Source organism: Vulpes vulpes, chromosome 5 (assembly GCF_048418805.1).
Source record: "Vulpes vulpes isolate BD-2025 chromosome 5, VulVul3, whole genome shotgun sequence".
Classification (NCBI taxonomy): domain Eukaryota; kingdom Metazoa; phylum Chordata; class Mammalia; order Carnivora; family Canidae; genus Vulpes; species Vulpes vulpes.
The window spans coordinates 134,245,531-134,271,598 of record NC_132784.1 but is presented as its reverse complement, the minus strand read 5'-3'; the positions used below and the strand labels follow the sequence as shown (position 1 = coordinate 134,271,598).

At 41.4% G+C, this 26,068-nt stretch overlaps 1 protein-coding gene across 1 annotated transcript in view; it reads right to left on the bottom strand.

Annotated features, from left to right (window-relative positions):
* VOPP1 (VOPP1 WW domain binding protein) overlaps positions 1–26,068 on the bottom strand; it is a 96,491-nt gene that overhangs the window by 32,334 nt on the left and 38,089 nt on the right. Inside the window, exon 2 of the mRNA XM_072760086.1 lies at positions 15,634–15,692. Within this exon, the coding sequence (XP_072616187.1) occupies positions 15,634–15,692 (59 nt within the window). The remainder of the gene's footprint in view (positions 1–15,633; positions 15,693–26,068) is intronic.

Here is a 26,068-nt window from a genome sequence, read left to right as displayed (position 1 = left end):
AAGCTGACCACTGGAGCAACTGCCCCAGGTCAGAAACCTACTTTTAGTCTTTCCCCATATGCCTTTTAAAATCTAAGCGGGCGGGGCTGCTTGCTTCCTACACATATTGACATCCTGAGTATTTCTGCTCCTTCCCTCCTAAAAAAGGTCATATGTGATCTTTGTGACATTTCAGGATTCCCACTAATTCCCTGAAGCATTACTTCCAGATGCATATCAATGAGTCACAACCATCTCTTGCCCAACATTGAGTCTATCATCCTAAACTCTATGACTCATCACTAATTCTACCTTCCTGTAACAAGCTTTTTTTTTCTAAAAGATTTTATTTATTTATTCACGAGAGACACAGAGAGACAGAGGCAGAGACACAGGCAGAGGGAGAAGCAGGCTCCATGCAGGGAGCCCAACGTGGAACTCGACCCTTGGTCTCCAGGATCACCCCCTGGGCTGAAGGCGGCACTAAAACTCTGAGCCACCCAGGGATCCAGAGACATAACTTTTAAGAGAAAACATCTCAAACTTGAATAAACCAGAACTGGTTGTACTTAGCATGGTATATGGGACTTACCCAGAGAATTTTTACCCTTACTTTTACCATGGGAGAAAATACTATAAATGCTTATCATAATGGGCAAAGGGCTCGTTCAATCTGGCCCTTGAATCACTCCTGCCACAGAGTAGGGACACCCAGAGTTGAGGTGAAGTTGAGATGAAGTAAAATGGACCAAGGCTTTAAACTGCTGCTGACCTTTGCTAACTCCAAGTTTAAAGACTCTAACCTTGTGTTTCTGGGATAGAGGTTTCTCCTCTTTTCTCCTTTCAGTAAACTGCTGATCCCTTAAAATCAGTTCTATTCAACTCTCTCCTGAAAAACAAAGGATTTATCCCTCTAGCACTGGGTTAACTTTCAGATTAAAAAACTAAATTCTGGCCAGAATAGTGAATTAATACAGAAAATGTAAAATAGAAGTCCTCCTTTGATCTTACAGAATTTAAATCTGATAATAAGCTTCATCTTATTGAAATAGCACTGGCATGGAAAATATAAATGGACTGGTATGAATGTGCCAATAAAATTGTGAAAGCAGACAGATTATAGTACCCATTAGCCCAAAGTCATGACAGTCTGAGTAAGGCTGACACCTGGCTTACTTTATCAGCTTTACTTTTACTTGAGTTGGTTAACTATTATTTACATGCTCAGAACTCTTAAATCTACACTCTGTCTCTGGATTTTCTACTGAGCTGTGAAAACAAAGCCTCCACTGTCCATACTTCTGGGATGTTCTGCAAGAACTTCAAACTCAACATGCATAGACCTGACATCCCCTCCTCCCTCTTCTGCTTAATTCCTCCCTAAATCTGCTTTTTTCATGGTCTCTATCATTGTCTGTCCAACTAGAGATCTCTGAGCAACTGGCTCCCTTTTTCCCCCACATTGATTCTTCTGTGAAATACTATTTAGCCCATCACTGCATTCTTTAGCTCTCTTTACACTACAGAGTCAGATCTTCCATATTTTGCCCTCACTACAGCAACAACCTCCTCACCTCTGTACCGTCCTGGCAGCTTTCTGAAAGACCAAGCTGATGCACTGTGCAGAAGGAAGTCTCAACCACTCAGACTCTTCTCAGTGAACCTCACCTTCATTTTTCCATCTTATCTCCTGCCACCTGCCAGGCACCCTATAAACTCTAGCCTTGTGGTTCCCCAAATATATGATGTATCTTCATACTTCCATGTCGTACACCTTCACTAAAGCCCCTAAAACTGCTCTTCACCTTTCCAAGGTCAGCTCTGTGGAGTCTTCCCTAACACCATCCCCTCATTCTCTCCCATACACCATGATCCTCCCTTTGCTCCCATTCATACAGCTCTCATCATGTACAATATTACCATTCAGAGCTAATAGCATCTGTCCTCCCCACCGGACCCCGAGCCTAAGAGCAACCCTATTTCATTCCTTTAGGTACTACCCATGTGCCATGGTTCCTGGTACATCGTAAGTGTTTTGCCTTAGGCAGAACTAACAATACAATAGACAGGAGACTCCCTAGATGGAACAGCACAGTAAGTAAAATGAACTCAGACTACAAAGGATACTTTGATTACAATATTACACCCAGTGCTAGCTAGGATAGTTGGAAATACTTAACTCTTCTATATGCTTGGCTGATTATATCATGACAACTTTTGGGATACTAGTCTGGCAATGTTTATTAAAATATAAAATAAGCATAGCCTTTGCTAACACAATTCTATTTTTGCAAAATTATCCCATGATAAAAATAAGTTCTACCACATTAAGATTCAATATGTAAAAGATGTTTATTGGGTAGTGGGGCATACTAAAATACTTTCTCCAAACTCCTGGGACAAGATATATGGAGAATATATATATATCTCCAGATATATGGAGAACTCATTTGGATTCATGGATGATAAGATAGGCAATACCATGTATTATATAATGCAACCAAGCAGAACCTGTATTGAAATATATAAGACATCTGTTAAAATAATCAAATAAGGAGGCCATTAGACTGAGGTGGAATTAGGGCCTATGTAAGCCAGAGTCGATTCCTATAAATGCCTGAAGGTTAAGAACAATCACAAACAGTCAGCTGTTTGTGCAACCACTTAAATCACAGCCAATTAAATAATTTCGTTGCTTGGCTTCTCTATAAAATCCTTGCCCCAACCTCCTGTTGGTGGAGTGCTCCTAACTACTTTGAGACTGCCCAATTTGAATCAATGTTTACTCAAATAAACTCTTAAGAATTCTAATATGCCTCAGTTTATCTTTTAATATATCATATTAATGGAATATTAAAAAGAATAGCCTTATGTCTATTCAAATCCATTTTTGCTACCTGATGAATTATTTAAAAGTTTATTTACATGGAACATTCTCTAGGATAGCTCACATGTTAGGCCACAAATCTCCATAAATTGAAGAATACTGAAATCATATGGTGCATTTCTTTTGACCACAGCAGTATGAAATAGAAATCAATTATAAGAAAAAATAATGGAAAAAGCATAAATATGTGGAGAATAAAAAGCTAAGGGGTCAATGAAGAAATCAAAGAGGAAAGAAAAAATACATGGAGACAAAAAAGAAAACACAATGGTCCACAGTCTTTGGGATGCAGTGAAGGCAGTTCTAGGAGAGGAATTTATAGTGATACAGGTCTCCTTCAAGACATAAGGAAAATCTCAAACAATCTAACTTTACATCTAAAGACAGTAGGAAAAAAAAAATGAATAAAGCCCCAAATCAATAAGAGGGGGAAATAATAAAGATCAGAGTATAAATAAATAAACTAGAAATTAAAAAGAAGGAAAAGATCAATAAAACAAAAAACTGGTTCTTAGAAAAGATAAAATCAACAAACCTTTAGCAAGACCCATCAAGAAAAAAAGTAATAAAATCAGAAAGAAAAGAGAAGTAACAACTGACATCACAGAAATGCAAAGGTTTATTAAAGACTACTATGAAAAATTATATGCTAACAAACTGGACAACCTAGAAGATATGGATAAATTCCTAGAAACATACAATCTTCCATAACTGAAATTACAAAGAAATAGAAAATCTGAACAGACCAATTCTGGTAATGAAATTGAATCAATAATCAAAAACTTCCAACAAATAAAAATTCAGTGCTAGATGGATTCACAGGTAAAGTCCATGAAACATTTTATTCTCCTCAAACTAGTCCAAAAAAATAGGAGGAAGGAAAGCTTCCAAATATATTCTACGAGGTCAGCCAAAATCAGACAAGGGCACTGTAAAATAAGAAAACTACAGGCCAATATTTCTGATGAACATAGATGTAAAAACTCTCAACAAAATATTAGCAAACCACACTCAAGAATACATTAAAAGGCTCATTGACCATGATCAAGTGGGATTTATTCCAGGGATGCTAGGATGACTCAACATTCACACATGAATCTATGTGATGTACCACATTAACAAAATGAAGGATAAAAACCACACAATCATCTCAATACATGTAGAAAAAAGCATTTGACAAAATTCAAGATCTGTTCATGATAAAAACTCTCAACAAAGTGGATTTAGAGGAAACCTATCTCAACACAATAAAGGCCATATATGAAAAATCTGCAGCTAACATCATACTCCATGGTGAAAAACTGAGAGCCTTTCCTCTAAGATGAGCAAGAAGATGTCCACTCTTACCACTTTTATTCAACATAGTACTGAAAGTCCTTGCCACAGCAATCAGACAGGAAAAAAAAAAAAAAGATATTCCAAATTGGTAAGGAATAAGTAAAGAAGTTATATATAGAAAACCTTAATGACTCTACAAAGAAAAAAACTATTAGAAGTAATAAATTCATTAAAGGTGAAGGATACAAAATTAATACACAGATATGTTGCATTTCTGTATGCTAATAATGAAGTAGCAGAAAGAGAAATGAAGAAAAAATTCCATTTACAATTGCACCAAAAAGAATAAAATATTTAGGAATAAACTTAACAAAGAAAGTGAAAGACCTCTACTCTGAAAACTATAAAACACTGATGAAATAAAGACAACATGCAAAAAAAATGAAAAGTACATATAATACTCATGAATTGGAAGAATTAATAGTGTAAGAATGTCCATACTACACAAAGCAATCTACAAATTCAATGTAATTCCTATCAAAATACCAATATGTTTCACAGAGGGTTGTCCTAGGTCATTTGGGTTGCTATAACTAAATACCATGGACTGGGTGGGTAATAAACAACATAAATTTATTTCTCACAGCTTTGGAGACTGGGAAGTCCAAGATCAATGATAATGATCATGTTCTCATGAGGGCCCTCTTTCTGATTCATAACTGGTACTTTCTTCCTGTGTCCTCCCTCACATGGTGGAAGGAGCAAGGGTTCTCTTTAGAGCCTTATAAAAGCATTCACAAAGGCTCAGCTCTCATGACCTAACCACTTTCCAAAGTCCTCACTTCCTAATACCAACACCTCGGAGGGTTAGGATTCAACATAGGAATTTGGGGGGAGGGACAGAAACATTCAGATCACAGCAGGAGTCTAGAGATCTTAAGGCTGGGTAACCAGGGAAGTATTTCTCCCTGCTCTGAGGGCAAGAAAATACCTCTATCTTATACCAAGATTCTTCCATGATAAGACCAACAATAAGAACAGAGAAAGGAGAAAAATTGTTCCTTAGAATATCTGTCCCCAGACTAGACCGGACACACCCCTCCCAAGGCTGCTATGCAAAGGCTATGCTCAGCTGCCTCATCATGGCACAACTAAAGGGTTAGGTAAAGGGCCATGCAGATGAAGCACAGTGAGGGAAGCACACCTGCTCCCTATCCCCACCATTCCTTTCCACTCTGCACATCCCTGAAACTCCCAGTGCTTCTGGGAGGACAGCGGGGCACATGGAGTCCAGCTGACCTGGCAGAGATGGAAACTCTCCAATAGGCTTAGGGTCTGACAACAGAAAAGGGAGGGACGGTGCACACCAGCACCTCCTAATCATCAGAAGTGGCCTTGTGTCCCAGTGCCCCCCCCGGAACTAATCTTGGCACCTCCAACTCTGGCAGGCAGGTAAGATGGCCCAGGCTGGCCTGGCTGTGGCTCTGCAAGGCCTCTTTCTGGGATGCTGATCTGACATCTGCAAGTAATACTTCATCCACTTGCACAATTATTCACAACAGAAAAATGAACCTAAAGAGATGCAATAAACCAGGTTAATGTGACTGCTTTAAAAGAAGCTTCAACACTCCAATGGGAGTAGGGCCTGAAGACGGCCTGGTCAAAACCAATAGCAAGGAAAGGGCAGTACTGGAAAGAATGGCCTCTGCCCCAGAGCTTGGCACATGTTGCTGCCAGATAAGCCATGGACCATGAACTCCTTCCTGGATGGCAGGTCCTGGCTCCCTCATCTTTGCTTCCCATGGTCCCTTCCCAGGTACTCAATAAATGTTAGAGAGGTTAACATATGGCCCTGGTGATGTAATCATTCATTATATTTCATGTATCCCATCTTCCTTTTATATTTGACCAAAACACTTTCCATCCATGTGTTCCCTTCCATTGTCTTCTTTGAGCTGGTCATGGTGTGGATTCCCTTGAGTCTCAGGGGGGTTGACTTCCGAGAGATTTCCCCACATTCTCTCCTTCAATGGTACTTAGATCTAAAGCCAAAGCTAAAATAAGTGAGTAGATGGAACATCTAGAATTCAAATCCTCTGCACCTCTGTTCTAGTCATGTGGCAGACACAGATATGACCCGTTATGCAAAAGACCATCAAAGAAGCTACAGGCCCAGGTAAATGGCTTAACCTCACCTGTTGCCAGTTATTTCATTTGTAAAACTAGGTAAGAATGGTTTTAAGGTTTTCTGAGTATTCTAAGAAAATATAGATAAATCAAGGATGACCTTTGGGGTCAAACCTTTCCCACTGGCCAACTCTCCATAGAGCCAGTAGTTTATCTCACTTCAAAATCATTGGTGTCTAGTTAAGAAGACTCGACTCACTACTAACCTACCCTCAACTTCCTGGAACAAAATGACTAGATTCATTTTTTCTCATAAGGAACAGGAAATATGCACATCTACATCACAAGCTTTCTCTGGCTTGTTTAAAATCACATGAAAAAAGACACTGTCTGAATTAACATCCATGTACCTAACTTTCACAAAGCTTCAGCTCAGCACCTAGCCAGATGTCTTAGGAACCTCAAAATCTGAAACACTGAGTGGTCACAGGCTCCTAGATCCATCCCACTGGCTGACTGTGCGATTAACATCTTTCTCCTACTGTCGTGTCAATGCTAAGACCTACAGAAGAGAGATGACTCATTCCTTTGAAAGAAAATATTAGGTGGTTGCTTTGTATTTGGCAAGATGGGTGGACCCTTAATGAGCTAAAATCCACCCCACATCTGCATGCTTGTTTCTGCTACAATTCATCGGCCTACTTGGTCATTCATCTTTTATTCCCTATGCTCGATAGTATTTTGCAGACAGCTGGAGGATGTCACAGAATAAGCATGACGAGACCTTGGAGTACTCAGCATAGGAAACTGAGGCCCAGAAATGTCAGATTTCCCCATGATCACATGTCAACCTAATGGCAGAGTAGGAATAGAGAAGGTCTTGACTTCCAGTCCCTAAAACATCTTCCATCACCAAGGATCAACGGTGACTCACTCTTGCCTTCCCCAGGGGTGAGGCCACCATTTGTTTCAGTTACTAAATGTGCACCAAATGCTTTCTCTCAGGCCCTGTGTTAGCAAAGAGAGAAGAAAGCAAGACAGAACTCGTGTCCTCAATGGACTCCTAGTCTAGGAAGGAGACAATGGATGTTTTACTTTGGCAACAGGAAATAAGTCTGTTGGTGGAACATGGTACCAAAGATAATTTAGCGTGAAGAAATCCAAACAGGTGATGGTAATTTTGTACATCTAGGTAGCTACAATGGAAACCTAATTATCTTTAAAAATTAGCCTCTACTAACTTGGTAACTTTATTTTTTTTTTAAGACTTTAATTATTTATTCACGAAAGACACACAGAGAGAGAGAGGGGCAGAGACACAGGCAGAAGCAGGCTCCACACAGGGAGCCTGATGTGGGACTCGATCCTGGGACCCCAGGATCATGCCCCGGGTGGAAGGCAGGCACTAAACCGCTGAGCCACGCAGGGATCCCTAGCTTGGTGACTTTAATGCTGGAATAAAATTCAGGAACATGAAGGGAATCAGGATACATGCACCTCAGCTGAAACAGATAAAGGAAGAGAGGCCACTATTAAGAGCTTTCTGGAGGAGACCATATAACAAGCTTAGAAAGGGCCTGCACAGAATGCAAGTCAGCTGTTGTCATTTTAGGTCTTGTATTATAAGCAATTCCCTCATAATTCCCCTGAATTGTGGAGGGCCCTATCTCAGCTGCAGTCTGGAAAACTGAAGGAACCCTCTGCTCTGCCTTGGTCTGAGGGAGACGTGGAAGCATGGGTGGATCTTGGGGGCCACTGCAGAGTGAGCCAATGCTCTGAGATCCTGCCAGCCCTCCATGTGAGGTTCTTCTACCACTGTCAACTTTGGAGAAGGCCCTAAGGTCCCTGGCCTCACACTTGGAAACTCCATCCATGTGTCCATCACAGACTCAGCCCTGGAACATCTTCCATTTGCTTCTGCCTCCCAAGCCATCTCCCACCTCTGCTCTTGAAGACATAGGTCCATCCATAGATGGTGGCTGTGGGCAAGAGAGGCTCTGGGACAAGCCTCAGGCTGCAAATCTCAGCAGAAAGGGTGACATTTCTTCTAGAGAGGAGAGACACTGCTCCTGATCTGCGGGCCCCCATCCCCCCTCACCCACAAAGGGGTCAGTTGTGGCCATCGCACCATCCACTCAGGCACCAAGGGCAACCCATGCCAACCTCTGGATTCCGGAGCCAGGCTGAGAAGGGCCCTTCTGAGAATCACCAAGGGCATGCCCCGCAGTGAGCCAAACTCATCCAGTCCTCCTGTCCCTCTGCGGGGGGTGGGGGTGGGGGGGCAGGTGGCAATCCCTGTATGTGAAGTCAGGGATGCCAACTGGTCATCTATGGATGCAGGACCCTGACCTGTGTCCTTCTATAATGCAACTACGTATTAGTGATGATACGTTCATTGTGACCATGCACAGGAGTATCCACCCTCACCACAACCGAATATGGTAGTTACCACATTACCACACCTACTTCCTAGCAGGAGAACGAAGGCCTGCAAGCCAAGTGATCTGCCGAGTTGCTCAGCAGGTGAGAGCAGGCGAGCCCAAAACTACCTCTCCTGTGCTGCATGGCTGCCCTCTGCACACGCAGGAGTAATGGGTGCACTGTGACAGGACAGCAGCTCCCAGTCACCTGACAAGGCACAAGGGCCTCAGTGCTTCCTGCAGCTACCTGAACATCAAAGTGAGCACCAGGATGTGAGGCTGCATTTAGACAAATGCCACCTTTGATTGCAGTACTTTCTGGACTCTAAACAAAGAAGGAGGAAAGAGCACTCCTTCAGATCCGTTTGGCCCTGAGCCTGCCAGTGTCTCAGGACGTGCTCCTTGGCAAGGTCTTTCTCTTATCTTCTTATCTAGTGCCTCCTGCTCACATGGTGTTCTAAGCTGTGTAGACAGAGGGGGCTGAGTGAGCAAGTCCTTGATAGAAGAACAATTCAAGCAGAGAATGAAAGTGAAGGAACTACATTTGGTGAGGCCACATGACCATCCAGCTATTTTTAAATCATACTGTTGCTAGGAGGAGATACTAGGAAGCTCTGAACCAACGTACAAAAAAGGCACGTTTTAATTAAAGGCTTTTGAAAGGGCAGCCTGTAGATAAGAAAGAAAGGTAGTAGAGTGAAGGGTAGGGGAAAAGAAAAAAAAAAAAAACATTTGAAACGTGTTGTTCTTCTGTTTGGATTTCAAAGAGATTTTTTTTCTTCAAAAATAAGGAGAATATTTTGTTTGTACATACATTGTATGCAGGCTTCCAGCTCAACAGAGGTTAAAAAAAATGAAAAGAAGTTTTTAAAAAATTGAAGGGAGACAGATGATGGTAATCTTGTATATCTAGGTAGCTACAATGGAAAACTAATTATCTTTAAAAATTAGCCTCTTAGAGCTTGGTAACTTTAATGTGGGAATAAAATCCAGGAACATGAAGGGAAGCAGGAGAAGTAGGAATACCATATGGGACTTCGGCTGAGACAAATGAAATTAGATTTCAAATAGAAGAGTTAAGTCTCCAAAACAAGTTTGCAAACTAGATGTTCTCTCCCTAATGCATTCTTTCCATGGTAAGTTATAGGCACAGAACAGAGGTATCATTTGGAATATGTTTCCTGCAGGGGAAAAAAATCCTGTCACAGAATTAAGAGGACACCATCTCAGGTAAACACATCTTTAAGGAATTACCTTTTTGGAGAATTTCATATAAAGCACTTTACCCAGAAGAAATGAAAGGCAGAATGAACCAGAAATGTATTTTTGAAGTGAGATCTGTTATAACTCATGGGTTTTACGTTTCATGTCAAAGGTGCTTCAAAAATAACTGCTCAGTCACACATTATTATACTGCAGCTCCCCGGAGCATAAGCACCTTCCATGTCTTGCGCCACCGTCTCCCAGCAACAGACACGTCGGCAGACGCTCTACAAGTGTCTGTGGACTGAATGAGTGAAGCACAGCACCCCCTCCCCCGAGCGGTACCCTGCGCAGTGAACATGAGTGGTGAGGCCAGTCTGGTCCTCCAGTGTAGAGACCATACGGCTCTAGCCTGGAAGCTAGATCTCGACCTCCAGGCTCCCAGTGAGGGTGACTCAAGCTGGATACAAGTCACCTGTTCCTGCACCACCATCTGTGCCACCTTGACAGAAATCACGACAAGGTTTCAAAGAGGTGAATAGGGAACAACGGAGCTGCTCCTCACGTCTTCTGCAGACCCAAGTGCTTCTGGTTGGGTTTGTGATCTTTCTGTGCTACCATTTGGCCTGCAGCATATCTGTCCTTGAGCAGCATGAGCTTGGGTGAAGGAGACTCTATCAAAGCCACTTCTCCTCACTCCTCTTCATTTCCCCAATGTGCTGGAAAGCAGGGAGGAGAGCCTTCACGTACGAAACACCTTGCACGTACAGTCAAAGGGCAAGATCAGTTTGTAGAAGGAGCAACCCTGTGTACACACAGAGGAGATGCAAGCTGGCCTTGGGTACGTGTATGTATTTACGTCTGATTTCAGGGCTGACCACACACAGGCCCCATATTACCAACCAGGTCAACATTCACGTTCACATTTCATGAAGAAGCTAAGTGAGAAGGTCAAAGGCTAGTAAAGAAAGGATGGGGTGGAGCAGACATGTGGAACTAGATAGTGACTTCATGATGCTTAGTGAATATACTATATGACGCTGAAATATTCACTTCAAAATGGTGAATTTTGTTATGTGACTTTCACCTCAATTAAAAAGAAAGTCATAGAGCAAATATTTGAACCCTGATCTTCTGGATCCTAGAGCACTTCAAGTCTATGATTAAGGAAAGGGAGCCAGAGGGGCCCCTGGGTGGCTCAGTCAGTTGAGCATCTGCCTTCAGCTCAGGTCATGATCCTGTGGCCCTGGGATCGAGCCCCACGTCATCCCTCTCCCTCTGCTCTTCCCCCTCTCTCTCTAATAAATAAATAAAATCTTTTAAAAAGCCATCTATATATTTAATGCAATCTCTATCAAAATTCCAATGGCATTTTTCACAGAAATAGGAAAAAAAAAAAAGTCCTAAAATTTGCATGAAACAAGAGACCAGGAATAGCCAAAGCAATCCTGAGAAAGAACAAAGCTGGATGTACCACACTTCCTGATTTCAAGTGTACCATAAAGCTACAGTAATGAAAACAGTTGATACTAGCATAAAAAGACACAGTGACCAAAAGAACAGAACAGAGAGCCCAGACATAACCCCTCCCATATACAGTCAATTAATACTTGACAAAGGAGCCAAGACTGTGAGGAAAGAATGGTCGCTTCAACAAATGGTGCTGGGAAAGCTGAAGAAATGCGTGCAGGATAATAAAATTGGGCCTCTATCACACATCACTCACAAAAATTAACTTGGAATGGATCAAGGACTTGTAACACCTCATAAACTAAAAATCATAGAAGAAAATATAGGGAAGAAGCTCCTCAATATCTGTCCTGGCAACAAGTTTTTGGATCTGATAGCAAAAGCACAAACATCAATAGAAAGGGCTACACTACATTAAACTAAAAAGCTACTAGGGATGCCTGGGGGGCTCTGTGGTTGAGCCTTCGACTCAAGTCGTGATCCTGGGGTCCTGGGATAGAGGCCCTCACCGGGTGCTCAAGGTTCCTCATTATGAAGGAAATGCAAATCAAGACCACACAGGGGTATCACTTCACACCTCTTAAAGTGGCGATCATCAAAAAGATAAGAGATAACAAGTGTCCAGATATAGAGACAGGGGAACCCCATGCACTGCTGGAATTGTAAACTGTGTCAGCCACTCTGGAAAGCAGTAAGCAGAGTCCTCAAGGGACGCCTGGGGGGCTCAGCAGTTGAGTGGCTGCCTTTGGCTCAGGGCGTGATCCCGGGGTCTAGGATCCAGTCCCGCATTAGGCTCCCTGCATGGATCCTGCTTCTCCCTCTGCCTGTGTCTCTGCCTCTCTCTCCCTGTGTCTCTCATGAATAAATAAAATCTTTAAAAAAAAGGAGAGTCCTCAAAAAGTTAAAAATAAAATCACAATATATGATCTAGCAATCCCACCTTTAGGTAAACATGGAAAGGAAAGGAAAATAGGATCTTGAAGAGATACCTGCACTCCTGTGTTCACTGCAGCATCATCCACAATAGCTATGATACGGAAGCAACCTAAATAAGATGTACACACAAAATGAAATATTATTTACCCACAAGAAAGAGGGAAGTTCTTGCATTTGCAACAACACAGATGTACCTTGCGGGCATTATGGTAAGTGAAATAAGTCGGAGGAAGACAACACTGTACGCTCTCTCTTACGTGTGGAATCCAAGAAAGCCAAAGTCAGAGACAGTAAAATAGTGGCTGCCAGAGCCTGAGGAGACATGGGTCAAAGAGCAAAAGTTCCCAGTAGTAAGATGAGTAAGTTCTGGAGATGTGAAGTATAGCCTGGTTTTTATAGCTAACAGTACTGCATTATATACTTTCAAGTTGCTAAGACGGTAAATCTAAGTGTTCTCACCACAAAAGAAGCAGCAGCAATTATGGGATCCAATGGAGGTGTCAGCTAAAGCTTATGGTGGTAGTTTATAATATATCTCAGATCAACACTTTAAATTTACACAATGTTATACATCAATTAGATCTCAAGAAAGCTGGGTAAAACAGAAAGAATGTGCAATGGTTCAGAAGAGCATTAACACAGGTGTGGACTCAGGTGAAGGGGACAGAGAGACCAGAGGTCAGACCACGAAGACTAGTGTGTATGGCTCGGGTTTTCAAGTGGCTGTGGAGTTAAATGGCATTAATTCATGAAGGGGTATAGGACAATGCCTAGGCTATAGTAAAATTCTCAATATTACTATTATCACTTTTTATATTAGCTTCAGCACCCTAATAATAGAGTGATTTTACTTTCTAATTTTCAGGGGATCCCTGGGTGGCTCAGCGGTTTAGCCCCTGCCTTTGGCCCAGGGCATGATCCTGGAGACCCGGGATCGAGTCCCACATCGGGCTCCCTGCATGGAGCCTGCTTCTCTCTCTGCCTGTGTCTCTGCCTCTCTCTCTTTCTCTCTGCCTCTCATGAATAAACAAGTAAAATTAAAAATACATACGTACATACTTTCTAATTTTTAGAACCCTCCTCACCACTGGTAAAGAGAGCTGAGAGGAATCCAAACCAGCAGACCAACCACACTAAAGACAAGAACAGGGCTTGTCTCTGCTCTCTGTCATACAAAAACCCCTTTCCAAATACAGGGAATAAGTAAGTGAATAAAGGATTAAACAAACAAGTAAACACAAGAATGGCAATGACTTCCAACTCCCAACCTTAAAAAAAAACAGGAAATAGGAGCAACCGGGTGGTGGCTCAGTGGGTTAGGAGACCAACTCTTGACTTTGGCTCAGGTCACGATCTTAGGGTTGTGAGACTGAACCCGACTTGGGCCTTCAGGCTCAGCAGAGAATCTGCTTGGGATTCTCTCTCCCTCTTCCCCTGCCCCACCTCCTGCTCACACACTCACCTGCATGCATGCATGCACCTGCTCTCTCTCTAAAATAAATAAATATTTTTTAAAAACAGGAAATGGCTCATCAGCTGATCTACAAAACAACTTGAGAAAGATCTATTTTCAGGGGCGCCCGGGTGGCTCAGTTGGTTAACTGCTTAACCAACTTTTCCAAGTGGGTTTTGTCTTTTTGCAGCTGCAGAGGCCTTCAGCCAGAACTCTGCACTGTGGGGCACTGGGAACCCCTGCTTGTCAGCGTGTCCCCATTCACAGGCAGGTGACCACCCTCCTCCTATTCTGGTCTCTTTCAGATCAGAAATTCCTCAAGAGGGACATCTCGGTGGCTCAGCGATGGAGTGTCTGCCTTTAGCTCAGGGCATGATCCCAGAGTCCCGGAATTGAGTCTCACATCAGGCTCCCCGCATGGAGCCTGCTTCTCCCTCTGCCTGTGTCTCTGCCTCTCTCTGTGTGTCTCTCATAAATAAATAAATAAAAATCTTTTAAAAAAATAAAGAAGGATCCCTGGGTGGCGCAGCGGTTTGGCGCCTGCCTTTGGCCCAGGGCGCGATCCTGGAGACCCTGGATCGAGTCCCACGTCGGGCTCCCGGTGCATGGAGCCTGCTTCTTCCTCCGCCTGTGTCTCTGCCTCTCTCTCTCTCTCTCTCTGTGACTATCATAAATAAATAAAAAATTTAAAAAAAAATTTAAAAAAAATAAAAAATAAAAAAAATAAAGAAAAAGGAATGCCTGGATGACTCAGCAGTTGAGCATCTGCCTTTGGCTCAGGACGGGAAACCGGTCAGGGGGTCAAGTCCCACATTGGGCTCCCTATGAGGAGCCTGCTTCTCTCTCTGCCTATGTCTCTGCCTCTCTCTGTGTGTCTCTCATGAGTAAATAAATAAAATCTAGAAAAAAAAGAAAAAGAAATTCTCCAAGAATGGCAGGAAATAAAAATGTACATGTTGGCCAATTAAGAAATAACATTCCTTGCTACTATTATGTATCTCCTGTCCAATCTCCCTATAGCTAAAATATACAGTGTTTCTGCCATAATGCAATTATATACATTACTGAATGATCTCATGTTTTACAGAATGTACTGTCAAAAATAATACTTTCTAGAAAAAATTGGTGTGGGGCATTCCTCTCAAAGCCTACAGAACTTCAAAACACAATAAAAAGAATAACTGATAACCCAGAGAGTTAATCTGACTACTTAGGCAGGTGTTCAGCATAGCCAGGGGCTAACTCAGCAGACATTAAAAAAAAAAAAAAAAAAACAGAAAACGACAGGAGTAAAATACAATAATGCTTTAATCAGAGTAACACCAGCAGGCACCCAGGGCACTGGAAGAAGCATAACCTGCTCTAAGCCAAGGGCCATGAAAGGCTGACTGTCCCCTGTCTAGGGAGGGTCCCAGGCCCAGGTGATCTTTTTGACAACTGTCAACACACACACACACACACACACACACACACACACTCATAGCAACTGATGTAAGGGTTTTTTCCTATCCTGCTCAAGTTCAAAATTCTACTCTTACTACATTTTCTCCCTTTGCCTAGGAAAATGTGTATAAACCAACATCACCCTGGCCCTCCTAAGACATCTTGCTCCTTTTGACCAATTATGGATGAGTGGATATGTATCCCAGAACAAAGCACCTGGTATTTCATGCTGTCCTCAAAGGAGGTGGTCCGCACAGGCTGTGTCCTTAGAGAGGTCACCTGCACGTTCATGAGCAGAGGCCAGTGAAACCAAGGGTGAAGGCCTCCCTGGACTGAGTTTTCCCCATCCTAAAAAAGTCCTATTGCCTCTGAAAGAAATAATTCCCAGAGAAAGATGTGACCACAAATCAAACCAATAGAAAAATGCAAATACTTACATATAATATGTTGGATAGAGTCCTTCAAAATACCAGCAATGTTTTTTGGCCTCTGTGCACTGAAAATAGAAGAAATAAAAACTTTGTCAATGGAAAGTCATCTGTGTATTGTTAAGAACATCTGACAAAAAGGCACAAAGATGGGTGAGTTGATAGACCTTGAAGTGTGAAAAGCAGAGGGTTAGGAGAGACAAAGAATCAGAGGGAGATTCACCCCCACGATGACCTGTTAATTTCTTTAATTTTTTAAAAGGGAAGAAAACATAGGAAAACATCTACTTCCTGATCATTTTTCTAGCCTTTTATATCCCTAAATACATGGGCATGACCAATTCATTAAAAAGGTAAACCAAAGACAATCCATTTTTAAAAACTCATATGGTACCATACTTCAAATATCTAAAATACACTAAAAATAAAATACTACAAATATCTCCATTTTCCACCTTCCATTTTTGAAAGCTATTCCCCTCTCCCAGTTTTAATATTTCCAGATCTTCATATTTCAGAATATTCCAAAGTCCATATTCAAATCCGGTCACCCAGTGGGGATCTGCATCTGCCCGACTTTGTAAATCAGGTTTCACTGGCCAGCATCAATGCCCTCATTCCCGGGTAGGAGAAACAGGGAGGAAGCGGGCAAGGAAAGACAACAGAAGCCTCCCCAGAGCTTCCCGAGGAAGTCTGACACTTGACATCCTGGAGGGCAGAACAGGTGTAATGAGACCCTGGGGCACTAACTACCTCCCACATCAACAGCTGAGACTAAGTGCCCTGGTCTCTGGGTTTCTGCTCCAAGCAGAAACACTCTATGCACCTGAACAAGATTTTTCTAAAATTCTTTAGCTTGTGCTATCATTTTTTTAAATTCACAATTTCCTACATTTGTGATCCAGTTCACTGGACCCTATGTACAAACAATACTTTCAAAGTATTATAGTGCTTTGCAAAGCAACCAGCGGGAAAACAGAGAAAGGCATAGTGAAAACAAAGCTTTCAAAAAAAAAAAAGAAGAAAAGAAAAGGAAAAAAAGAAAAGAAAAAAGGAAAGGAAAGGAAAGGAAAGGAAAGGAAAGGAAAGGAAAGGAAAGGAAAGGAAAGGAAAGGAAAGGAAAGGAAAGGAAAGGAAAGCAAACAAAGCTTTCTTTGGGCAAGGCAGGGGCTAAGTGTCTCACCAATCCCCCATCACCACCCCGACCCCCAGACCCGGGCATCCTTCCTCTGCCTTTCCCAGCCCTAGCAGGTGTATGGCAATACCCTCCTGCAACAGTCTTCCCGACGGCTATAAGGAAGTTTCAGAAGCAGACGCCAACTTAGAGCAGAGTGCCAAGGGAAAGGTGAATGCAGATACTATGTGTTACACTAGCTAAATCAGATGGGTTATGAAAAGAGTGTGAAACACTGTTTGTTTGTTTTTAATGTGCTTTAGACACTCAGAAGCACACTCAGGTGGCCTGAATTGACACAGTTTTATTAATGGAAAATGAGTTTAATTTAGACGTTAGTGCCTGCCCCGTTCAAGAAATGAAGTTCAGACAGCTGAAGAAATCAATTTATTTTGGCAAGGAAGAGCAATTTCAGGTCTCTGCCCTAAATTACAATTCAGTTCGCTAGAGTCCCCTATTATAAGCTGAGAAACCAGGTCGTTCTTCCAGGTGGCATGTTAGATATGTTTCTACTGGAGACGGGCACACTTTCTTAGAACTTGACACTCGACTCTCCCCAAACTGTCCTACGACTACAGGACGGCAGAAAGGGAACCAGACCAAGACACAGGATCCTGCTTCCAGATTTGCCACTAACAGGGAGACAGACCCTGGGAAAGGTAGGCTTCCGTGACCTCCTTGACACCCAGCTGCCCGTGTTGTGGGGGTACGTGACGTATACGGACGGATGTGTGCATGGGCTCTATGGGAGTGTGTATGAGCTTCAGAACTACAACAGGGTATATAAAAGCCCTGAATTGCTACAGACAGCACAACTCCCAGACACTCTCACACATGGCTCTTGGGGAGGAAATTTGGCGGTATCTGGAAAACCATCAATGTTATTTCGCTTTAGCCACTGATTATCAGAACACCTGGGTGGCTCAGTGGTTGAGCATCTGCCTTTGACTCAGGTCATGATCCCAGGGTCCTGGGATCAAGTCCCGCATCAGGCTCCCTCCAAGGAGCCTGCTTCTCCCTCTGCCTATGTCTCTGTGTGTGTCTCTCTCTCTCTCTGTCTCTCATCAATAAATAAATAAAATCTTAAAAAATTAATTAAAAACACTGATTATCTCTCCACAAACATGAAACATCATATGCACAAGCTTATCTATCATGGCATTATTTCTAACAGCAAAATCCTGGAAATGACACAAATACCCACTCACAGCAGGCTGATTATATAAGCCATGGGAAATCCACATGACGTGGCCAACAAGAATGACGTCCTTCAGAAACAGCATGACATAATTTCTAAGATGCAGTGTTAACCAAAAGAATAATATGCAAAAGTGTGTGTCTGTATGCTACTTTTTATGGAAAAGGAAAATTGCACATTTGTTTAATTTCTTACAAACAGAATCATAGGAAAGGTACAGTAAAAACTAGTGAAAATGTTTACCCTCTGGGAGAGAGCAGAGATTTCTCTGTGTGTACTTTTTCATATAGTGTGACTTTTGAATCAGGCTTTTCATGTTGAAAATATTAAGTTAAAAAGGATTTTTTTTTTTAATTTCCTCTTCTCAGACCAAAAAGACTTACTAAAGACTATACATGCACATGCCACTGGCTTTGCCAGAAGCAAGCAAACAGAGTAGATAGCTGGGAAATTCGAAGAGCCTCTCAAGAAATGTGGGGAGAACACTCTCTCTTCACACCCCTCCCAGTCCCCTCAGATGTCACAGACACCACCTCCATCCTATTCTCCCTCTGACCTCACAGCTCTATTTCTGGAACTGTTGCCAGGATATTCACGGAAAGCACTGGCACCTCCTTGTCCGTCACTTTTGTTCACAGATAGTTAACAATCACCTTTTACCATTTTCCACTAAGCTCCTCGGGTAAGACCTTATTTTGAAAAACATCAACCTCTGTTCCTTCACAAAGGATTCTCTTAAAAAAATTTTATGGTCACATTTCCTGAAACAGAAAACACCTTTAGAACTGAGCTGCCTACCACTAAAACACAGTTTCATTTTATCATTACTTGAAATTAGTTTATGCTTTTGAAATTCGCAAATATCCAAGTAACTTCTTCATTATTTTTGGTAGCTGGACGTTTACAACAGCTTTCTTGTAAGGAATGTTCACACTGAATAACACGTACTATACTTCACTGAAGTTAAGATGGGGTATTATTCCATCTCACAGCTGGGTAGTAGGAAGAACACAGTGTCACATATTTCAGTATCAACTGAAAACACTGAATGAGGACTAAGAAGTCCTGGTAATTTTCACTGTTGAGCCTTTCCTTCACTAAATGCCTGTTCACTGAGCCCTAGGTGTCAAAGTCAGCTTGCACATAAATCCAAGAGCCTGACGGGAGGACTGAAGATTAGGCTCCACAGGGCAGGAGATGGAAAGGAAGATCCTTGCTACAAACCACCCATGGGCGAGAGCCAGGTTCTGCCAAGTGGAAGCCTCCCAACAAACCCTAGCAATTCCAATCCCCAAATCTAGCATAAGCATAAGGAATCAGGGAAGAGCCAGAGAGCTGGGGCTTTGGACATGTGGTCCAAATTGGAGTTTGTGAGGGATGAGTAAGGGGAGGGGGCTTCCAGAGCATTCCCAGACAATGGTGGGCTCTCAGAAGTGACCTCATGAGCAAGCAGAGGGGTGGTATGAGGACAGCACTGTGCTAGGGTCCATTGGAAAGAGCACCCAAAGCAAGGGGAATGGATGGATCCATCTCACAGAAGAAAAATGAATCAAAACCTAGAAAGCTGGGTTCTCATTCTGAGAACTTATCGGCCATGGTGCTAGCAGTCTGGACCTCAGCCTTCTCATTTGTAAAACAGGACAGATTCCCTTCCCTGCTGAATTTATAAGATGGCTTTACAAAGTAACTGAGATTGAAAGCAGCAAATGTCTGGCCAGATCAGGGTACAGTTCACTGAATCTCACACCCAGCCAGCAATTCTATCTCTAAGTGTGTGCCCTGAGTCAAGCTTTCTTAATTCTCTGCAACAAATGACTTCTAAGACCCATTTTACTGTGATTACCTATCATGTACGAAGAAGCACTAGTTCCAAACCTCTTGAGGACAAAGATTCTAAGTATTTAGTTTTCCAAAACCTCCCTAAAATAAATAAGCCCCCTCTCTAAAAAATAAAAATTAAAAAAAAATTCTAACAATATAAACTAAGGGAAAAAAAAACACTTTCAGGGTTATGTCCAACCTAAAAGTAGGCCAACCCACTCTACCACCATTACTACCATGACACTACCATAGTTTTCTCAAGCACTGACCATCTACTGAAACAAAATATATTTTTTAGGAAAAATCAGGTCCACTGCTCTCTGTTCCTGACGGGGCACCCTCTACAGCCAGGGTGCTCTATGGTTCTGGGCAAACAGGAGGTCCTCAAGGCACTTATAAGGTAATACTCCTTCTGTGTGTATAATGAAAGTAATAATAATAAGCATGACCATCTATTTCTCAAGGAGATCATAAAGAACAGCAACATGAAATTTATAGATTATTAACAAAGCACAATATGCAGGATTGTGAGAAAACACCTACTGTAAAGAGCAATTCATTCGAGGGTAATCTAAGATTTAGACGGAAAAGGCTTGTAAGACGTCTGTAGTCAGGGAAAAATCCCAGTGATCTATTATTCAAGGACTAGGATATCTACAAATTTGGCTGAGCTCTCCTAAATATAGTCATCCATATTTAGCCAGGATCTAAATAAGCCCAAAGAACAAATCCTTGCTAATCCCCAACAGTAATCCTCACACTGACATAAATTATTCTATATCTATCTGTGCTACATATAGGAGGTCCCACATGCCAGAGTTTAATAAATGGCACATCCTATTCCTAATCCAAGGTAAAAGAAGGTTGCACCACATAACACACAGTCAGCTCTAAGAGAACTGAAGCTGCCTATGATTTTGGGACACACGAGTGAAGGATTCAAAACACTATGGATTTCATCAAAATTCCACCCTTTCTCCTCCTGTTCAGAGGGAGGTGGAGTAGGATCTTTAAATGAATAGCAAACTGGCAACCTAGCATTTCACTAACAGAACTAATCCCACAGACACCTGGAAAGCAAGGGTTCTTTTTCTTTTTTTTTTTTTTTAACCTATTTCACTAGTATGTCCTGGACGAGTAAGTCCACAACTTGCTTCAAAATGGTGGGAAGGCCCTAGGAGGATCAGTTTGACGACTCTCTTTGTCAAAGGGGAAAGATGCCCTGCTGCGCCGCGGTGCTGCTTTCACATCATCAAAACTGAACTTGACACACACGCCCTAGGATCTAGGCCGCATTCAGTGCCAGCCAAATTATGGTGGGCAGTTAGACTCAGCTCAGACTCTGAACAAAGAGGCAGCCTCCTGGATGCTGGCAGGGCTGGTGCTCAGGACCAGGGACAGAGGCAGAGTGCAGCCAGTCCTTCCTGAAGACCGAGCAAGAATTTATGGAGGGAGTAGCAGGTAATTACATCAAGGTTCTGAATTTCAAAGAATAAATAGGAGTAAACATTCTGGAGTAAAACAGGAATAAAAATTCCTGTATTGGAATTTTAATCAATTTCCTAAGTGCTAATTACTTAATCCTTGGGCATATGGACATTCTCTTTTTCAGGAACATCTATCTCCAAGGAACCTTGATTTTTTTAGAAATAAGTATGAGGCTTCTCACAAGCATCGTTTATTAAAGGAAAGAAAGCTGAGAAACTCTTTAAACAACAGAAATAAAAGATCCCCTAGTGTCTTACAGAAGAAACTAATCAGCCATTCTTCTTTGCCAGCAAATAACCATTAGAGATGTAGCACTATTAACATCTTAAAGATTCTGGGGGCATGTAGACTACAAGACACAAATCTGGCCCAGTTACATATCCCTAGGAAAAAAATCTGTGCATTCTTATAACTTATCCTGAATAAAGTTTCCCTGTTAGCTTTATCTGCCTTAGTTTTTAACAGAAGAATGGCAGGGGAGCTTAGTCAAGGTCCTTAATGCATGTGGGTAAAAATCCTTATCTCTAGGAAATGAAAATAAATCAATAACCAAAATTAAAAGGCATAAAATAGAGGAAACTATTCAAATATGGTAAAGTTAATATCTTTAAGCAATAAATAGCTTATATAATCCAATATGAAAAAGATTTAAAAATCCCAACAAGAAAAAAATAAAAAAAAGATATGACAATTCTTCAAAGAAACACAAAAGGTCAATAAAACTATTTCAAAAGGTAAAATTCATGAGTAATCAAATAAATGTAAAGTATAATTGTATGGTTTTAGCTATCAAATTGTTTAAAAAATACTAGTATCAACTGTTGATGAGGGCATGAGGGAAAAGACATTATCACATAATAGTGTTGAGAATATTATGTCTCAGGAAGACAATTTTCAATATATATCAAAAAACCTTTGAAATGCACCTAACTTAAGATTTGATCAACAAAATTATAATACATCCAAAAGATCTACTAGTTGGCATATACCATTAGATTCTAGAAAAATATACAATTGTATGGCAGCATTTTGCTAAGAAAAATAAAGCCAATAAAATAGCAAAACCAGGATAGCATATAGTTGTTATACATCACAGTACAAAGGAAATAATATATAAAGATATATGCCAAAGTAATGACAATAAATTATGGTTTTGGTGGCATTAGAGAGGGCTTTTTTCATTACTCATTTTGGCAACCAAGTTTCCAAGTTTTGTCTATGTAACTTCTGTATGGAACATTTTGTTTCTAATTTCTGTCAAATTTTACTTTAAAATGCAGATCACTTATCACCCAATAAAGAAGTGGAGAGTAGGCATAAAGAAACATTTAGAATGAGGAAATGTAATTGGTTAACAAAAGTGAACATTATCCTACTACAAATTAAATAAAAAGTAACGGATGGGGGGGGCAAAAAAAAAGGGGGGGGCAAAAAAAAAGGGGGGGCAAAAAAAAAAAAAAGTAACGGATGAACAAAGTTTGTGAAAAAAGATACACAAGGCTAGAAAGGGTGTACTGGAACAATTCTCATACAGCCAGCGATGAAAACTGTATTTATAAAATGTCTAACATCATGAAAAAAATGTTCATTTTATGCGGTCATTTTAAAACACATCACATACATTTACTTTTAACAATGTAAAAACAAATATGTATTTATAGGAAAAATGGAACAATACAAGCCTAAATTTATAGTGTTATTTTGGGACAGTGTCATTTCTTTTGGGTTACTCTGCAAAAAATCTCTTTACCTCTGCAAAAATCTCTTTACCTCACCCTTAAATTCTTCTAACAGTAATCAAGCATTATACCACGATGCAAAGGGCATATGAGTCCTAAATTAGTGTAAAAGATGGGATCCACTGACAGACTCCAAACACTTAGGCACACAGGCATTCCTAGTCATGTCACTAGAACACAAGAGTTCTGAGAACTATGCTATTCTTTAAAACAATTATCAACATAATACATAATTTCTAGGACAGCCATGTGATCCAAGTTCTTGCTCAATACAAGGTTTAATTTATATACCATTATGTTGGAAAACTTACACTCCTATATTTCTCCATTACTCTCACAGGACAACCATACTCACGACACTTTTGACACCAGGTGTGTGGGGATTTTCCCCACACCACCAAGTAACTCTGTGACACCAGCTGGGTATCCTACAATTTAACTCAGTTCAGACACTATGTACCAGGAGACTGCAGTGGATCTCATAGTCCTACAAGAGTGCCCCTTCCCCACTTCAGACACCAGTTGTCACTTGGGCTTCTGATCTACTGGCTATGGATAAGAGGTTCCCACAACCCCCTCCTTAGGTTCCATTAATTTTCTAAAGTGGCCCACAGAACTCAGAAAAACATCCTACTCACTAGATCACTGGTTTATTATAAAAAGATATAACTCAGGAACAGCCAGATGGAAAAGATGCACAGGGCAAGATAAAAGGAAGGGGCATGAAGCTTCCATACCCTCTGAACACACTACTCTCCCTAAATCTCTATGTGTTCACCAACCTGGAAGTTCCCTGAACTCAGTCCTTTTGTGTTTTTATGGAGTCTTCACCGCATAGGCATTATTGATTAAATCATCGACCACTGGTAAATCACTCAACCTCCAGCCCCTCTCCCCTCCCAAGGAATCAGGAGTAGGCCTGAAAATTCCAACCCTCTCATCATATGGTTGGTTCTCCAGGCAACCAGCCTCCCCATCCTTAGGTGCTTTCCAAAAGTCAAGTCATTAATATAACAACAGATGCCTTTACTGGGACGAAAACCAAATATGTATTTCTTAGTATAAATCACGGTATCAAAACCATAAAAGTCACCCATTTTCAATGCACGGTTTGGCAAGTTTTTAGAATTTTATATGCCTTGTGCATTCAACACCACAATCCCATTTTAGAACATTTCCATTACCCCAAAATGTTCTCTCTTGTCCTTCTGCAGTCAATTTTAGGTCCTACCCCAGCCCCAGGCAAACTGATCAGTCCTTTAGCTTTGTCTTGCCTTTTCCACAAGGTTCAATTAAATGAAATCATATGACTTATAGCCTTTTATGTCTAAATTCTGTCCATCTATGCTGTTGACTGTATCAGCAGTTCACTCATTGTTAGTGCTGAATGCTATTCCATTGAATGGATACTCCACATTTTGCTTATCCATTCATCTGGGTTGTTTCCTTGTTTGGGCTATTGTGAACAAGGCTGGTATGAATATTTGCATGCAGATCTTTCGGTGAACATATGTCTTTATTTCTTGGGTACGTACCCAGGGGTGGAAGTGCTAAGCATATGGTGGTGACTCAATGTTTAGCTTCTTGAGGAGTCTCCACTCTGTCTTCCTAGGCAGCTATCTTACATTCCCACCTGCAGTGCGTTGAGGGGTCTAGTTCCTCTACATCTCACCAACAGTTGCTATTATCTGTCTTTTTTATGTCAACCCTCTGATACTGTTCTGGTATCCCACTGTGGTCTTAACTGACATCTCCCTCATGACTAATGAAGGAGAGCATCTTTTCACTCTGGCTACCATTCACGCAATGGCTATTATCCCCCTGGTACTCTTCATACATCTCACTAAACAGCAGAACAACCCGAGAGTTAGGCAGTATATGTATTCACAAGAGAGTAAATGAAGGTCTCAGAGAAGTGAACTAACCTGGCAAGGTAACACAGGAAACAAGCAGAAGTTGGGATCTGAATAAAGTCTGTGGGTTTCTAATATCTACATATTGTTTTCTGGAAATGTACAGATGTCGCAATTTTCCATGTCACAATAATTCACAATCCCATTCTTTGTTATGCCTGTCACATCTCTCACAGGGAGCCAGAATGAGATTTATTTTAGGCATTTCATTGCCTAGAAGAAAACTAAAATGATGATTGAAAACACACGAAAGACCCCCTTCCATCCTTCCAAAATAAACTTTCTGAGTTATTAGAAATTATACCTTAGAGCACCATTCAACTCTCAGCACTATCATTTACTGCATCTTCAAGAGCAAAACAAACGACACGAGTGCTTAGCAGCTTTGCCAAGACTTGGCCAACCCGCCATGAACAATCACAAACCAAAGGAGCCCAAAGCCCACCCAGGGGGCAAACCAACCTCTTTCACACCCAGAAACTGTTCTTAGCTGCTAAAAATACTGAGAGGTGCAACTTTTTAGCACGGAACAGCACAAAGCGAATGTATCAGCTGCAGCCAAAAAGTTTATGTGACAGATTTTCCAAATGCCACAAAACATCATTCATTCAAAAACCGATGACTGGAAGATTTAATTAGAATGGTCTAAAAGCAGTGATAACAGATGGAAATAGTAGAGCTACTGTTATTTGCTGGCAACAAATGAATACAATCAACCTTAGTTATGGGCCCAATTCTAAAAAAAAACATTGGACAAAAACATGGAAACTTTGGATACCCTCCCTCAGGGCCTAAGCCAGGAAGGTCACTCCTTTCAATGTGACTACAGAAGACAAGAGCCACGTTATGAGAAAGTCAACAGATCAGCTTGGCAACCACCTGATCTATAACTTGCTCACCCTGCTTGGATGCTATCTACCACAGGAAGTGACTGAGAATACTGAAAAGTCAGTTTTTTCCAACCACATCGTGCAGTGCTCCCCAAATGGATAATAGACATAGACTAAAAAGACCCCTCTTCTCCAGTCGGGTCAAAGTCTGCCAGCAGACCCAAAACAACCACTAGAGGGGCAGTCTGGGTGGCTCAGCAGGTTAGCACTTGCCTTCAGCC